General features: G+C 39.5%; 1 protein-coding gene across 2 annotated transcripts in view; it reads left to right on the forward strand.

Moving 5' to 3' along the window:
- GADL1 (glutamate decarboxylase like 1) overlaps positions 1-16872 on the forward strand; it is an 82522-nt gene that overhangs the window by 55329 nt on the left and 10321 nt on the right. Inside the window, exon 15 of one of the 2 annotated variants that reach the window (XM_027897754.1) lies at positions 3996-4151. The exons of the other annotated variant lie outside the window; for it this stretch is intronic. Within the exon in view, the coding sequence (XP_027753555.1) occupies positions 3996-4112 (117 nt within the window). The 3' untranslated portion in view covers positions 4113-4151. Of the gene's footprint in view, positions 1-3995; positions 4152-16872 lie in introns of those variants that run through there. 2 annotated transcript variants of the gene reach the window in all.

The raw sequence follows: 16872 nt of genomic DNA on the forward strand, positions 1-16872 counted from the left end.
TTTTTTAAATTAATTCAACATAGAATGCTTTGGTTTCTGACTGCATATCTGCACATAACTGCAATTTATGTCTTTGTTCTCTGTTATATTTATTCTTGCATGAATGCTGAAGTAGTAGCGGTAGGCTAAGGGGCCAAATTGACTGATGTTCATCAGGAGAAGTAGGAATCAATGCATTTTACCTTGGCAGTGTCCGTTTCACCTTAACACTAGAGCCAGGTGTTAGGAACATTTCAGTATATATTTTACATAGGTGAAGTTGTATGTCTGTGTAACTTTCAGCCACCTGTACTAGTGTGTGAGACTGACCTGATTTCACGTTGCTCTTTCATGGGATGAAAGATATATCAGATATATTTATGGGGCTAGAATGGAGCTGTGTTTGTATAACTGTACTGTAACCTGCAGTAGATGGAATAAGACAAGGCGAAGGTGTGAACTGCTTCCAACCCATGCTTTCTATAATAGTCTTGAGTGTTATTGTAGGAATTTGCGATATGGCAGTTTTAGATACTCTGTTCTAGCTCTCTATTTTTTCCCTTATCCAGACTGACTTTTTAGGGGTGTATAGTACCACTTGGATCCAGTTAAAAGCAGTCCTATTCATGTAGAAATAATTACTTGTTTTAGGTCAGTGGTACTGTTTCAGCTGAGGCAAATAGGCAACAATCAACATCACTAAATTACCTTCCACTTCATTTTAACTATCCTTTGGATAGGTGGTTATTTCTATTCTACCCCCTCAGTCCCTTTCCAGACTTGGTGATATCTCGAAGTGATAACATTTACATCCCATCCAGCAGTAATAACACATCTGGCAGCAAAACATCTCTGTATTCAGAGCACTGTTGCACAGCTGCTGAAACTACACCTCAGTTCTTGGGAACAAAGAGAAGAAGCCTCAATGACTTTTACACTGTACGGCTTACTAGATGAGAATGCAGGGCAACTTTTGTCACGGACTTAACATTGAGCTGTGCATATTCAAGGCCCACTGGGGACTGAGGTCTATTGATCCCTGGTGCTCAGCCTACGGAAATGATCAAAGCTGTAGGGAGGGAGCCTGCTGCGGCTCCATATGTTGCATTCAAGCTGAACAAGGATTTCATCTTCCCCAAGCCACCTGCAGGGCAAGATTGCTCAGATCTCCAGAGATGAAGTAGGTTTCACACTAGTTGTTTCCTGCTTTAAATCCTTCTAAGGATAATGGAGGGTCCAATCTTTTCTCCATGTGGTAATACACATAATTGCATGAAATGAAGCTGGGGGCGATATAGAAAGTGGAGAGCAATATTGTTAGGAAATAAAATCACAAGAGATTCAAAGCAAAGGGTGGAACCTTCCAGGGAGATCAATGCAAGATGTATTTTCATCACAGTGTGTAATGCTCTGTGAAGATACCTTATCTAGCTTAGGAACTAGGAGCTATATGGCCACAGGTTAAGTATGGTACTTGATTCAGGCTAAAAATGATCTCAGAAGGACGAGTTAGTTAACATGACTGTTCTTTCAGGACCTAAGCAAATCACCTATAATAGTAGAGTATATTTTCTGTAGGTGTACTCCCTTCTTACAAGGGAAGCATGGCTTCCTCTTGTCCAATATCTTAAAATTTTGGCATGCTGCCTCACTATACCTGATGGTCATTCTAGCTCCCAGTTCAGATATAGAAAACAAACAACCTGATTTCAAACCTTTGCATTGTTAAAAGCTTCATACATAATAAATCTTTCTATTTATGTACAGGAAGCTTCTAAAAAGTCTTATTTTTTAACTGAAAGATCAATGGAGGCTGTGGGGATTCAGTGGGATTGCATTCTCTGCTTTATTGCCATGGATTCAATTGACTAAAGGGTGCTTAAGCACTGCATAAATGCTTCTTGCTTGTCTGTGTGAACAAAGACAGTACTATTTAATTTGCATGGCTTTCAAACAGATACAGCCTGTTACCCCGAGCAGTGGAAACTTTGCATCCCTTGTTAAGTGTCTCAGACTGTAGAAAGACAAAGAGAGTAAAACAACTCCATTTCTTTTCCAGAAAAGTGAATTTTTGGGAGGAATAAGTGAAAGTGGTGCAATTCATATAAATTAAGCAGGCAGTTGGTGACATACCTCAAAAAAATTTTTCTCTGTGTTTGTGTAGAATTGAAAAATCTAATCTGAAAACTATGTCAACTTTATGACATTTTTAAAGAGTAAATATTAAGCTATTTGCTGATTATAGGAAGACAAAGGGAATTTATAATGAAAGTAGGAGTTTACCATCTCTCTTTTTTTTTTCTTTTTTTTTTTTTTCCCATTAAGAGCACTTCAACATCATCCTTTCATTGCCAAATAGCATAATAAAAATAAGCACTTTTTACTCGGAGTCATGTTGCCACACAGAACAGTATTGCATTCTTGTTCATTACTACTGTAAAAAGGAAAAAAATCCATATTTTGTAATGCAACACTGTGAAACTTTTTAGAATTGTTCTTATGTGGTATTTGAATATAAATGTGTGTGTGAGTGCCTATGCATACACATGTATATGAATATATATTTCCATATTGGGATCATATAAAAGAAAATTATTATTGAAAAGGGAGAGGATAGAATAATGTATAGTATTACTGAAGTAGCTACATTCTTAAAAAAAACTTGTTAACAGAATCAGAGAACACTTGAGTGTAGAAAGGACCTCTGGAGGTCATCTTGTCCAAGCTCCCTCTCAAACAGGGACACCTAGGGTTGTTTGTCCAGGACCACGTTGAGGTGGCTTTTGAATATCTCCAAGGATGGCCACTCTATAACCTTCCAGGGCACCCTGTGCCAGTGTTTGATCACCCTCACAGTGAAAAAGTGTTTCCTGGTGTTCAATTTCCAGTATTTCAGATTGTGCCCACTGCCTTTGGTCCTCTCACTGGACACGACTGAAAAGAGTCTGGATCTGTCTTCTCTGCACCCTCTTCAGCTGCTTACATACATTCCTAAGATCCCCACATGCCTTCTCTTCTCTAGACTGAACAGTCCCAGCTCTCAGCTCAGCCAAACCCACAACCCTACAAAAGCAAACAACCTTATTCCTCAAAAACATATGCTTTCCAAGAAATGGTAACCTCAAAAGATATGATTTATACAGTATGCATTCTTAGTGCTATTTACAGTCAAATATTTTTAGTCTGAGCTACAGCAAATTACTATACTCTTGATATATTTTGTGGTTACAGCTACTGCATCCTGATTCCTTGCTACATAGTACTTGTTTGCCCAAAAAACATGTATTTTCCTCTGCTTAAATAGGACTAATTACTCTTCCTTTGAGTAATTTTGGAGTTAGAACATATTGACTAATATTGCAAATGGCCTTTTGTGCCTGCCTGTGAAGAGGACTGCTTTTAATAAGAAAGCAGAATTTAAAGCTACTCAACACATTTAATTTAGTTCTGTTTGACCCTATAGACTGTGTTCTTATAAAGCAACACTGTGCTCCTGCACATCTGTGCACCCCTTCATTCTGCTCTCTCAGTGCTGTATGCACATTAATAATCAATGATGGAAGAAAAAAAAGTTCAAGTTACAGGTTGAACTCCAAAAGAGAGCTTTTCTGGAAGTATCATAGATCATGTTTAATAGCCTGTGGATCAAAATGAAACCCAGTATATATCACAGGGGAGCTCAATAATTGAAGCATTCTGGGAATGTCTAAGTACTGGAGTCCTGAGGTCACTAGAAGCTTCATTCTGTGCTCAGTTTTTACCTGAAAAAAAAAAAAAAAGTCGTCTCCTTCCCCTATCATCTTTTTTTCTTATAACAAATGGTAATCATGTTTTAATGCACTGACTTAGATTATTTTATCTGACATCTGGGGGAACAATAAAATCCCTTTTCTACCCCTTACACCTCCTAATTTTCTGTAAATGAGGAAAACAGTCAGTCAGAGACATTAGCATTTCAGAGTATCTCTAGTACACTTGACTCCCAGCTATCTCCCCTCTGTGCTGGGTGTCTGCAGAATGGTCCCACAGGGGCCCTGAACATGTTCTCTGGGTCTGTGAAGCTGATCTTCCTGCCAGTTCTGAATTTACTCCTTTCATATGAGAAGCCTCAGGGGCTATCTGAAGGATCCTAACTGGTCTCCTGGTGAAGGGAATGCAATAATTTGCAAGCCTGGAGCTGCACAGGTGGTATTGTGTGGGTAGGGGGAGACCGTATGGGTTTGTCTCAGAAAAGCAGCAGTCACAAAAAAGTTTTGTGGACTTGCTGCTCTGTGGTTTGCACAGGGGATAAATTTCTTTCCTATGTGAAGGTGGTGGAAGGAGGGTTGACTTTTACAGCATCCTGACAGAGAAAAAGACTTGTCATGAAACTATGCGAAGCCTGGCCAAGTTGAGACCCTTGGACCTTTGAGTGAGTATCATGGGGCTCTTGTGCCAGGGCTGCACTGTGTGACTGTGGCACAACTGGACTGTGGGGGGCATGCTGTTTGATTAGGAACCTTCAGGGTTAGAGTAGCAAGGCAGCCCTGCAGCCCAGATCAGTCCCATCTCAAAGTGGTCAATGGTGCTCCTTGAAGACCATTGTGGTTTCAGCACCTTGTTTCAACTTGTGCTTGTAGGCTGCTCCTAGAGCTGCCTCCCTGCAGCTGCCCAAACTGTGGCTCCTTGTCCATGTGAGGATTTTGGTATGCAGTTCAGAGAATCTGTTTTACAGTGGGAGTTTGAACTGAATAGGGTTGATGACTGAGGAATACAAATGAGGGAATAACAGTTGATTTTTAGGTGGGCATTTGCAGTGAACATTTTAGGGTGCACTAGGGATCAATGAGGGGACTGCCCAGCAGAACACTGGCTTGTTATATGATGGCTATATATATTCCTTAGCCTTGCTAATAATTGGTATTTTAATGCTGAAGGACACATATAGGATAACAGTAATGCCTGCCCCTCCCATTGGTCTTTTGCATAGGATAAATCTCATTGAGAGTGAAAGCAAAGAGCATGGCTGAACAAAAATGATTCTTAGCAGTTGTTTAATTGTTAATGCATGATGTTTCTTGCTTTTGCACATAGTTGAACTGCAATGTGTAACAGAAGTCACCACCCTCTCGGCACCTTTTGAGTGCTGCCTCTCCCTCTGCAAGGCTGTCATAACAGAACCTTCTCTGAATGCTTTAGATATCTTTTAAAGGTATTTGAACATCAGAAATTGCAGGTGGACTAAATGACAATCTCATGAATGAATAATGAGTGGTAGTGTGGTCTGCTGGTAATGGCTTTTTAAATGAACCATTTCTTAACTATACAGTAAAGTTTCATTCAGTTGCAAATCTTTCTGGTGGCATCATGATGATTGTTCTGCCCTGCCAGCTGGTACTTGCTGTGGCTTCTGAATGAGTCAACTGCCNTTTTTTTTTTTTTTTTTTTTTTTTTTTTTTTTTTTTTTTTTTTTTTTTTTTTTTTTTTTTTTTTTTTTTTTTGGCACTGGAATAAGAGTGAAAGTACTACACAGGAAAGCATGCACTCTGTCAAAGAGCAATGAAGCTGTTGTACTTTTCCTACTATTCCCCCCTTTTTTTTGCCCTTTTCCCCTGCATCCTATAGCTCTTTATCCATACAAAATTTGTGATCTCGCTTTCTGAACAGACCAGGTGTACTTGGAGAGACGTGTCTGAACAGGGGATGCAGTTCCTCTCCCATTTCCCTATTTTTGGGGAAACCAGATGAGCCAGCTGCAGTCACTCCAGAGATTTGTGGGAAGGCATCAGCTGGCTTTACCTTTTTCCCTTGAAAGCACACTTCGACTGAATTGTGTCTGCCAGACAGGAATGTATTACCCATTCTTTAACAACTTCAGGTTGCTGCATGGGACTTATGAAAATAAGTGAATAAACTAATTTACGTGTTTGCATCTGGTTTTCAGCTAACCATAAAACTGGAGCCTATAATCAAAAAGAGCTTAAGGACAAAAGAAATTACCTGACTAGCTTTGTATTTTGGGGACTCTTCTCTGGGTAGCCCAGTGACTTTTGTATAAGCATATCTTCTATAAAGGCACCTATTTTTAACTGGAAAGCATAATGGAATGGCAAAACTGCCATTTTCCTTGGCACTTTCTTTCAATGGCTAACTTGCCTTCTGTAGAAAATGAGACTGCAAGGCAATGTATTAAGGAAATATATTCATAACACTTCATCATAGAATCATCTGGGTTGGAAAAGATCTCTGAGATCATCAAGTCCAACCCTTGATCCAACCCAGCCATGGTTACTAGACCATGGCCCTAAGTGCCGCATTCAGTCTCATCTTAAAAACCTCCAGGGACGGTGAATCCACCACCTCCCTGGGCAGCCCATTCCAATGCCTGATCACTCTCTCTGTAAACAATTTTTTCCTAATATTCAACCTAAATCTCCCCTGGTACAACTTAAGACAGTGCCTTCTTGTCCTACTGCTGGTTGCCTGGGAGAGGAGATTAATGCCCACCTGGCTACAACTTCCTCTCAGGTAGTTGTAGAGAGTGATGAGGTCACCCCTGAGCCTCCTCTTCTCCAGACTAAACAACCCCAGCTCCCTCAGCCTCTCCTCATAGGACTTGTGCTCAATTCCCTTCACCAGCCTGGTTGCTCTTCCCTGGACCTGCTCCAGCACCTCAATATCCTTCCTGAACTGAGGGGCCCAGAACTGAACACAATACTCCAGGTATGGCCTCACCAGCACTGAGTACAGGGGAAGGATCACTTCCCTGCTCCTGCTGGCCACACTGTTCCTAATATAGGTCATTGGCCTTCTTGGCCACCTGGGCACACTGCTGGCTCATGTTCAGCTTCCTGTCAATCCAAACTCCCAGATCCCTTTCTGCCTGGCTGCGCTGCAATCATTCTGTCCCCATTGATTAGGAAGGAAGGAAAAATTATGATGAAAAATGCCTTTCCACACTAAAATAGCCTTCTCTAATTTATTTTTGCCTTTTCACATACTCATAAGCTATCATCAAGTCACCTCTCATTCTTTTATTTATAAACTAAATAGATTCACTTCTTTAGGTCTTCATTAGCTGTAGAATCATTTCTGTGGCTGTCATCATCATCCTTCCCATTTTTCATTATTGTTAAAAAAAAGAACATCTGAACTATGTATTGCTTGCCAGCACCTATGTTTTCTCTACTCTATGTGGAGATAAAATTGCCTCCTTAATACCTGAGCACTTGTTTATAAAATCATGGATTGTATTAACTTTTTGCTTCAACTATATTTCCTTGGGAAGCTTGGTAAAATATATATATTGCGATGATGAATGCTGAAATGAAAAGTTTTCTTGTGTATATAAATGACTATTTTGAGTACAAAATAAATTGTCAAGACATCTTGGGTGGGTTTCATTTTTCCTATTTTCCTATGGAAAACAGACTGACATCCCAGGTTAACCAGTGGTCCTAGGATCTGGGGATCTCTGTTTAAGAGCAGCCCTGACTATTTTAAAGCACCCACATAAATGACCTAATTGCAAAACTTCTGCCTCTTGAGAGAAATTTTTAAAGCTTATTTTGGCCCAGGTGTAGAGTGAAAACAACTGCAGGGAAGTCAGTTGCTTGCCAGGAAAGATTTGTGGTTTCTGATATTTGACCTGGAAGCTCATGTGAATTTTATTTTTTTGTCAACTGTTTTTCAGAGTCACTGTTTTTAGGATAGTCATCCATTTTGAGGTGTCTGTAGTTTTTTTCCTACATGCAAAACTTACCTTTTGACTTCATTGAAGTCATTGGGCACTTCAGGTCTGTGCAAGGGATTGCCTTCCTGATTGTTTTTTTGGTTTGTGAGTCTGCACTTGCAAATGGTGTCAGCTGTCATTTACTGACATTCAGAAAACCAACACTGAGGATCAGCATCAAGGTTAATCCCAGTCTCTGTGGAGCCTCACTGGCAGCAATGTTTGATTGACATCCTATTTTCCCTACATGTGGAGATATGCTAGTTATTAAAATCTTTCTTATTTCTACTGTATTGCTATTGTGTGGTCCTAATTTTTTTGTGCTGTTCCTGTGTGAATTTTTCCTGCTATTTTTCATCTAAATGGCTTGTGTAAGGTTTTCTTATTAATGCTCTAAGTGCAAGTAAATCATCAAGAAAACTTGTAATATCAGCAAAATAATGACAATGGGCTGACCCAAAAAAATGGTGTTTGGTGAAGATATAAATGTAACTGAATGCAAAAGACTACATTCTGAATCTGTTTCTATCAATATTAGAATTTCTATGAATTCTTACCTTTTAACTCATTATAAATTAAATCCAGTATGAGTGTTTCTTTTTTTTTAACTTTATCTTCATATTGACTTAAGCATCCTTATTTCACTAGGTCTATCTGCTTACCACTTCTAATAGTAGTGCTTGTTTTCTGTAATTTCCTTAGTATCCTAAAAAATTATCCACAGATTCAGTGAGTCATTTTTAATCTTAGGTCTGCAGGCCTGGATCGATTGTACCTATAAGTTTGCCTTCAATAGATCTTTAACATTCCAATAGCTGCTGATGGCTTGGAAAGTTCATCAGATTTGTGGTAGGAATCCCTCCCAGTAGAATTTGAAAGCTTACTGAGCACTTCTGCCTTGCCTGCATTTTTAATGATTTAACCATGGGTAAGGTTTCAGTCATCCCTAATGTACATACTAAACTTTTTCTTCTTTTCCTGGTCCTGTCAGTCAAGGTTTTCTTTTTCTTCTGATAAATTTTCTTCATGTCATGTTTATATTGATTGCTATTTGATCTTCTTCCCTCTTTCAACTTGTTAAATATTGCTTTGCTATCTTCCCTTTGCCAATAAACCGGGATGGGCTTTTAGATAAAGCTGTCTTCTTTCTTGATTGAAGGATTGCAGCTTTTGGCTATCTAAGCTCTTCTTAAAGAGTTTTAAGCTTTCATCTGTCTTTTCCACCCGAAGTTTTTCTGAAAATAAGGTCTTTTGAAACACTCTTTGTGATCGTGACTATGCTTTTCCTTAGGCTGCAGTGAGTCAGTCAGGTTGTGATCGGTACTCAGGAGGAAGTGCTGATTTATAGACCAATGAGTAATTTCTCTGTGTCGCAATGTGGTTGGAAATGAAGATGTAACATCATACTGGGGCTACACCACAACTGCAGGTGAGTTGGGACAGGATGTGCAAAACTGATTGTTATACGAGTTGGAGACTGTAGAAACACTAAGTCAGTGTTTGTGTAATGGGATGCGGTGACTGGGGAAGGGAGGGAAAACACAGCCAGTGCTGGATATCAGTGTGTCTTAGCTGCTTGAACGATGTCTCAGTTTGATTAATACAATGTAGAAATCTACAGATACCCCATCCCTGGAAACACTGAAGATCAGGTTATATGGGGCTCTGAGCAACCTCGCATAATTGAAGATGTCCCTACTCATTGCAGGGGCATTGGATGAGATGACCTTGAAAGATCATCCCAGACAATTCTGAGATTCTATGTAGCATCTGTTCTTGTGAATCAGGTTAATTTTTGCAGTCAACAGTGGCCATGATGCACTTGTGTTGACCTGGAGGGCTCAGTGCTGAAGCTGCCGAAGTGTTCTTTGGAAGTGGTTAGGGATGGTGGTTGGTACTCGGCTGGAGGACCTGCCCTGGACATCCAGCTCTGGATACCACGAATGGGAGCTCTGCAGTGTTGGTAGCTGTGTCAGGGCTCGGGCCCAGCTGTGCGCTTGGGGGTCACGTCTGGAGCACAGCTTTTCCGAGAGGTTTTTAAGCCGCAGCTGGTAGTAAAGCCAGGTGACCATTGGGGGGCACCAGAACAACAGTAATATGTTGGAACTGCTAATTAGTGCTCAGGCTGTTAATGGCTATTTGACGCTCTCAGGGAAAAAAAAAAACCCGTGTTTGAGGAGGGAAGGTAATTTCTTCCAGTCCTTAAATCAGCATAAGTTCCTCAGTAATACTGCCAGCTCTATTTTGAAGGCACGAGCTGTTAAAGGATAAACTAGAGCAAGCACGAGCTATCTCCTACTTTCCAGGCAGCACTAGCTTTTTCTTTCTTTTATTTTCTCTCCCCCGCCCTGCAATCCTTTGTATAAAATTATGTACTGCCTACAAGGTTTAAACTGAAACGTTATTTGGAATAAGATATATTGACTCATTATAATTGAGAGATCAGTGTCTAATAAAATATGAAACTTGCAAAGATTTTACAGTTCTTCCTAGCATTTGAGTGTCCTATATAGGGTCTGAATCCAGTAATATTTGAGGAGTTAGTATGCAGTTTTAACAGTAGTTGAGCATCGTTGTTTGCTTGCTTGTTTGTTTTCCCTGAGTGGCAATTCAGCTGATGGTATGAATTTTTTAATACAAAGGGATAGAGGCACGGGTGGATATTGTATAAAAGGGACCATAGGCTAGTGGTAAGTCATGGTGTCAAAGTATCTTTGACTGCTTCTTGACTTGGCCTCATAATAAAATAAGGGAAAAGTCATATTTTTCCCCCTAAAAAAGAAGACTGTTCTGCTGTTTACAGGCAAAGGCTTCTTCCAAGTGTCTCCTGAAACTCCTCCTTCTTTGTTGAAAATTCATAATATTATTATTATTATTTAATATTGAAGGTATGAGCCTGTTTTAGTAAAGATGTGTTTTCTGTTTTGTTCTGGTCTTTTTAAGTAAGTTCATCGGTGTGAAGATACTGAATTTCTGTATGTTGAGTCACAGCGTGCTTTCTGAAAAGCAAGGCTACTAGCTAAGAATTAGCATTGCTTGGCCAGTGATGTTGAAAGGCATAGTCCAAGCTGTCCTGAGTCATCTGCAATGTTCAAAACCTAAAGCTGCCAGAGACTTTCACCTCCAGTGGTGCTGGTACCCCTCCTCTGTCTAGCTGTCTTGCTGATTTACCAGTCTTGCAGTCTTAATTGCACGGATAAATGTTGAATTACAATTAGAATGTGGGCTTTAGTTATAACAATGCACACAATTTTTGTAAGTGAAGAATTTTGCAAATATTATTTCTGACTATCTTCACCAAAAAAAAAAAAAAAAATCAGAAAACAATGAAACTAATGTAGCATTTGGATACCTGTGAAAGACACAGAGACATAGTGAAAGGATTCCTTGCCTAAAAGCATGTTGCTTTTTCTCAGTAAGTAACTTTACCTGAAAAAGATACTGCTTCACTATGCAGGTCTTGCTTTCTTTATATCCCTAGACCATCATAATCACAGACTACATCTGACTTTCATCAGGCAGCTAGAGGCAACTGAAAATTCCTGTTTTTTCAAGTTCACTAAGCCTATTTGAGATCTTCTAGAAACGATGAAAAAAACGTGTTAATACTACTGCTGCTCAACTCTAAATAGGTAACTCACTTCTTAAACCCGTGCAGTTCTTCAATTCACACACTAGATGGTGATCAAAAGCAGCCCAAGTTGCGTGCTCTCTTCTGCTTCCCAAAGTCACAGCTGACAGTGGAAAATGAAAGCACGAGACTGACCATTTTTCCTGCCAAGCTTTTAACCTTTTTTAAGCTGTCAGTGAATGATTAATCTAGTTAGTAAAATCATCTTAAAGATTAAGGTAGAGATTCTGCTAAATTCATGTATCATCTTGGAACTGTGATTTTTAAATCAGTTGTTTGATAAACACAAAGGAAGTGTTTCCATCTGTGTGATCATGAAATATTCATCAAAAATCCTGTAACTTCAAGCTGGGGTTAGTGTTGTTTCCACAGTACAGGAATTCATATATATTAGTTCTTAAAATAGTTGCTGTGGACTGAAACTCAAGTCTCTGAATGTACAGATTGATTACTATTGGTTAATACAAGGTAGTAATGAAAAAGGGAGAGCACTACACTGAAAACATGATTACAGATTTTTGTAAGATTAAAAACAAACCAAGGAGAAACCATTTCTGTACTGCCCACCCTGAAATTATAAAAACCTGCTCTAATCCTGTGCCTTGAGAATACTACTGGCTTCAAAGGGAAAGACTGCAAGATGTACTTTGGTTTCTGTGACTGGAAAAATGCATTCCACTGAACAGAATCAGTCAAAGTTATTCCTTTCACTAAAAAATGAAAGTGTAATATTTGGGAATGGAATATGATAGATAGATTAGGGACATGGGGAAATCTAGTACAGTACTGTGCAGAGTGACTGTAGGGAGAAAATATCAGTGGTGCAGTGTTTAGATAGTAGAAGGGGAATGTAGATCTCTAAGACTATAAGATGTCACTGTACAATACACTGGATTATAGACCAACAGCATAGTTCGAATAAACAGCTGAAAGAAGGAGAGTATCACATGAGCAGTAAATGTTAATAGTTAGGAACTTTTTTTTTGTCCTCTGTGTACATCTGTATGTAAGGCATCAAAAACCTGTTTCATGACTAGTGCTCAGAGCCACTTACCTGCTTGCTTCCTTCCTCTGGCAAGGTTAAAAGCTGGTGGAAACAACCCTCATGCTGCTCCAGTGTGGGAGTAGGTCCCATGGGTGATGGTTATGGCAAAAGTTACAGTGCTGTGGACCCACCCTCACGTATGGAAAGATGGATGAGATTCGATGGTGCAAGGAGCAATGGCATGGCTTAAATTAGGCTTAAACTGAGATTCTGGGTTGGTTTTCTTGTTTCTGAGAAGAACACAGGCACTCAATGCTGAGGGCTTATCGAGAAGCTGGATAAAGAGATACCCCTTGGATTTAACCTCGGTGTAAATATTAGTAACTCTGTGACTACTGTGAGGCAGGCAGTGAAAGCACAGGTCATCAGTGGTTAGGAAGCTGCATAACAGTAAATAAGTGTCTGCTCACAGGCAATTTTAGGGTTAAAAGAGCAAAAGGAAATTTGATGCAGCTACAACACGTTTTACACTGGTGAATCGTGTAGCAATGAGGAAATGCATGGAAAAGCAAGATTCCAGACAACTGAGTTGATGATATGATTCATGCGCTGACTTTTTAACTCAGCACTCATCCCAGTTATAATGAGAATCATCTGAGGGAAGTAAAATAACAACAGTTTGAAGCTTGTAGGAGGGCAGTAGCTTATAGTCATGTCAGATGCAGAGAACCATTTGTTCTGTAGCATGTTGGAGAGCTGGAGGTTGTGCCATATAACGAGATGGAGTTTTTTCTTTGGTTTGTTTTTCGTGTTTGTAATTTTTGGAGGAATCCACTGCAGCCCTGCCTTTTGTTCTAAATTGGTCCTACACAGCTGCACATATACACTTGCATGGACGTAACATATGCATGCAAATAATCTGTGCTTGCATGAAAAAATGACCTTTGCATGTACACATGGCCAGCTTGGCAGCAGTGCATGAGAAGAATTTGCTAAGTTTGTAAAAACTGGCTCTGAACATAGAAGGGAAACAGCGTCAAGAGAGCCGAGACACACCCTCAGTATGGTGTTAGCACGTATTCTCACAACTGTTCTTGGTTAAAGATGGCTCTTTCTCAAACAACATCAGAAATGCAAGCCTCATATTGCCTCATTCTGTGCAATAGGATAATGAGGTAAAAACATATGTGCATTTAATCCTAGTCTGAAGTTCCGTTTCAAGTTCATTGCATATGAACCTCCAGCCCAAAGAGAGTTTTCTAATGATCAATATGCTTTTGTTGGACCAATGGGATGCTCTTGGGTTCAAATGCAAATAAGTTCTTATACCTAGAAAATTATTCGAAGCACATGTCCCTAACATTTCAGTGAAAATCTCTGAATCATAGAATGGTTTGGGCCAGATTACCAATCACAGAAAAGACTTCAGAGCAGTGGCAATTCAGTACAATGTCAGAAAGTGGCCAGACACTCTTCCCCCAGCCTGTAGTGCTGCTTGCAGTTTGCCCCATCTTGTTCCTGCCCCATCCTCCTGACATCTCTCTGTCTACACCTTTGGTCCTTCACCTAAGCGTCGCACAATATGTTTTCTACAGTCCCATAATTTTCTTCCATCAGCATCCCCTAGGGAGTACTGTACCCCTTGCCTAGCACCCCGTGAGAGTTTTTAGTTTATTTCTCTTTGTGTGTTTCATGCTAGGGACAAATGTCCTTTTCTGATAGTCAGAGGAGTAGTCAATGTGATGTTCTCCATTTTCACTGATCAGGTTATTAGGGTTCCTCTGTGTGTTGTTGTTTCTTTGGTCTTGGCTGAGTCTATGTGTTTTCTGTGGTTAGTCTTTAATCATATCACCTAATGCACATTCACCATGTTAGTCATGGAGAAACGCTTGGTTCCCCTTGATTCTGCTTGTACTCTGGATATCCTCCTTCTGCACTCTGTCCAGTGCAACTTTTGGGTCTATTCAGCAGTTCCATAGCCTAGAAACACCAGAGGAATATGGATTTTAGGTACCTTTGATTCAAGATAAACTGTCTGCATGAACTTCATCTTACCTTGCTTTAGCCATCTAAAACTTATGCAGACATCTTCCACTGAAGACCATGGAGTAGGAGAGAAGCTTTCCCAAACTGAGTCCATCTGTTTCAAGGCCTATCTTACTCCAGGATGAAATGAATCACTCCCTAGAGGTGCCTCTTTTTCTCTGTTAATGAAGGGCAAAGCCTATATGACTAACTTAGGCTTTTAAACTAACTTTTAGACTGGCAAAATGATGGGAATTGAATCCTACTTTCCACATTTTATCTCCAGTGCTGGAGGCTGTGTCTCTGGGAAACATATGTTGTTCACTTCAATGCGCCTAACACTTCCTCTCAAGCTGTTACTCCCCTTACATGTGAGACTCTTACAAAAATAAGCAACTACAGTCTGTAAACAGTGCAAGTCCTGAAGGAAAAATACTGTCAAGGATCAATATAAGTCAATATACAGAGCTGGAACTTGGGAAAATGTGTTACTGATGTGTGTGGTATAAAGAAGATGGATTGACCAGGGTTTGATTTTCTGTGATCCCTCGTGTCCTCACTAAGTCTTCACCACCAGTGAAGCTCACACCAGTCAGCAGCCCTAGGTGTGCTCTGTGAGTCCGTGGAATGCTGACCACTGGAGGAGTTGACACCTGCGCTGCAAGCGGGGCACTCTGCATTGCATCCTGATGCTGCAGTTCAGCCGTGGTTCCTCTAGGAAGGAAATCTCTTTGATCCAAATGGAATGAGCTTGTGTGTATTTTACAAGAGTGTTTACAAGGCAAATTGCACTATAAATACCCTGTCCTGCTCACTAATTCACTAATGTACCTGAAGGATGTCTAGCTTTGGCACAGAGTTGTGATTCGGTCATTGTTTCCTTTCTGTGCGCCTCAGTTCCTTTCAGAGATTAAGGTGGAGATAATAGTATTTCCTCTTATCTATGAAGTACATCGAAATGTGAGGATGGAAAGCAGTGTAAAACTCCAAATTGGAAGGAATTTTTCACTTATACTTAGGAATATGACATCTTCCTCTTTCTTGTCACTAACAGCAGTTACTTACTGCTTATACTACTCCTTACCTGCCTAGTGCATGAATATTAGATGGATGTGGCTTTGAGAGTGTCAGGTTTTTAAGACAAATGAGTAAGTTTAAAAAATGGTGTAGTTCGCAGAGAACTTTTGATTCCTTAGCTGTGCTGATCCTGGCAGAAGAGTGTAAGGAAAGTCTACAACACCATGAAGGAATGGTGTTGAATGAAACCTACAATAATATAATCATGGTGGAGAAAAATAATTATTTCTATCCCCATATATTCAATTTTATTGGATATTATATGATTTAATTATCAAAGCACAGTAATTATGATCCATGGCAATACTAATGACTATTGGCAACAAGGCCCACGAGGACACACAATCTAATTAGTTTTAATAGGATGGATTTAATAATACATTGGATTAACATCTGTTAGAATGAAGTATCAAGATTTATTGTTCTCTGAATAAATATTGACCTCTTGCTCTTGGGTCAATAAATCTTAAGCTTGCCTCCACTTAAATGAGTATCCACTTTTTATATTAACACTCCTCTGTTTCCTATCACCAACTTCAGTAGGAGAAGAGGTGAGCTGCACTTCCCTCCTGCTGCATCAAACACTTCTTTAAGAAGCTGAAGGTAAACACTGAATTTACAGACAGTTGAAAAAAAGGATAGGGCCCTAAACTACCGTTCCTTGCTGTTGCTTTATAAAAATTTTCAGAAAATATTTCAGGAAAAATCAATTACTAGTAATGCCACAGAAAAAGTCTGTAGCTTGCATCATCTGCTCAATTAAGCAGTCTTTATATTTGTGTGATGTTGTGAGTGGTGTCAGAAATATCTGTGGGGATGAGTGGGAGGAAATCCATCTCCTTCATGTGTAGTGAGATACAAAGTACTTTCTAAGACTTCACTTTCATTTTTTGCTTCAGATATTTAAGAACAGATTCCTTTCTCACTGTAGGCATTTCAAGAGAAGTGAGATGGAATATGTTTCTTTTTCGTGCCTACAAGGGAGGGATTTCTTGTTACTCTCCTAAGGGGTCAGTGTGGTCAGAAATGTTTACAAGTCTTACAAAATTTCTTTTAACGGAGATGGGTTCCTGTAAAAGCAGTAGAAAATCCTTGAGACTGACATCCATTCAGCAGATATTTAGACCTTCCTTTCAAATTTAATCGAGTTTTAAGAAAATATGGGTTAGTCTAACTCTACCACAGGTGAATTTAGTTATAAAACTCCCTGTACTTCAATGGCAGACTTCTGTAGGTGAATGCTGATTAATGTAGAGAATTTTTTCCAAATGCAGTGACGAATCAGAGAGTTTATAAATTTTTGTAGGAAGATTATTTGTATTTATCAAGTTCTGCAAATTTTTTTTTCATCAAAGGAGATAAAGTCTAGAAGACTTTAATGGATAATTTTATATAGCAGATCATGATTGCTTTCAAAGATCTAAAGATTATCCTTGTTTTGTCTCTCTTTCTTTCATAAGAATA

Source organism: Empidonax traillii, unplaced genomic scaffold (assembly GCF_003031625.1).
Source record: "Empidonax traillii isolate 1590-97213 ecotype Southwest subspecies unplaced genomic scaffold, ASM303162v1 scaffold19:size3308961, whole genome shotgun sequence".
Classification (NCBI taxonomy): Eukaryota; Metazoa; Chordata; class Aves; order Passeriformes; family Tyrannidae; genus Empidonax; species Empidonax traillii.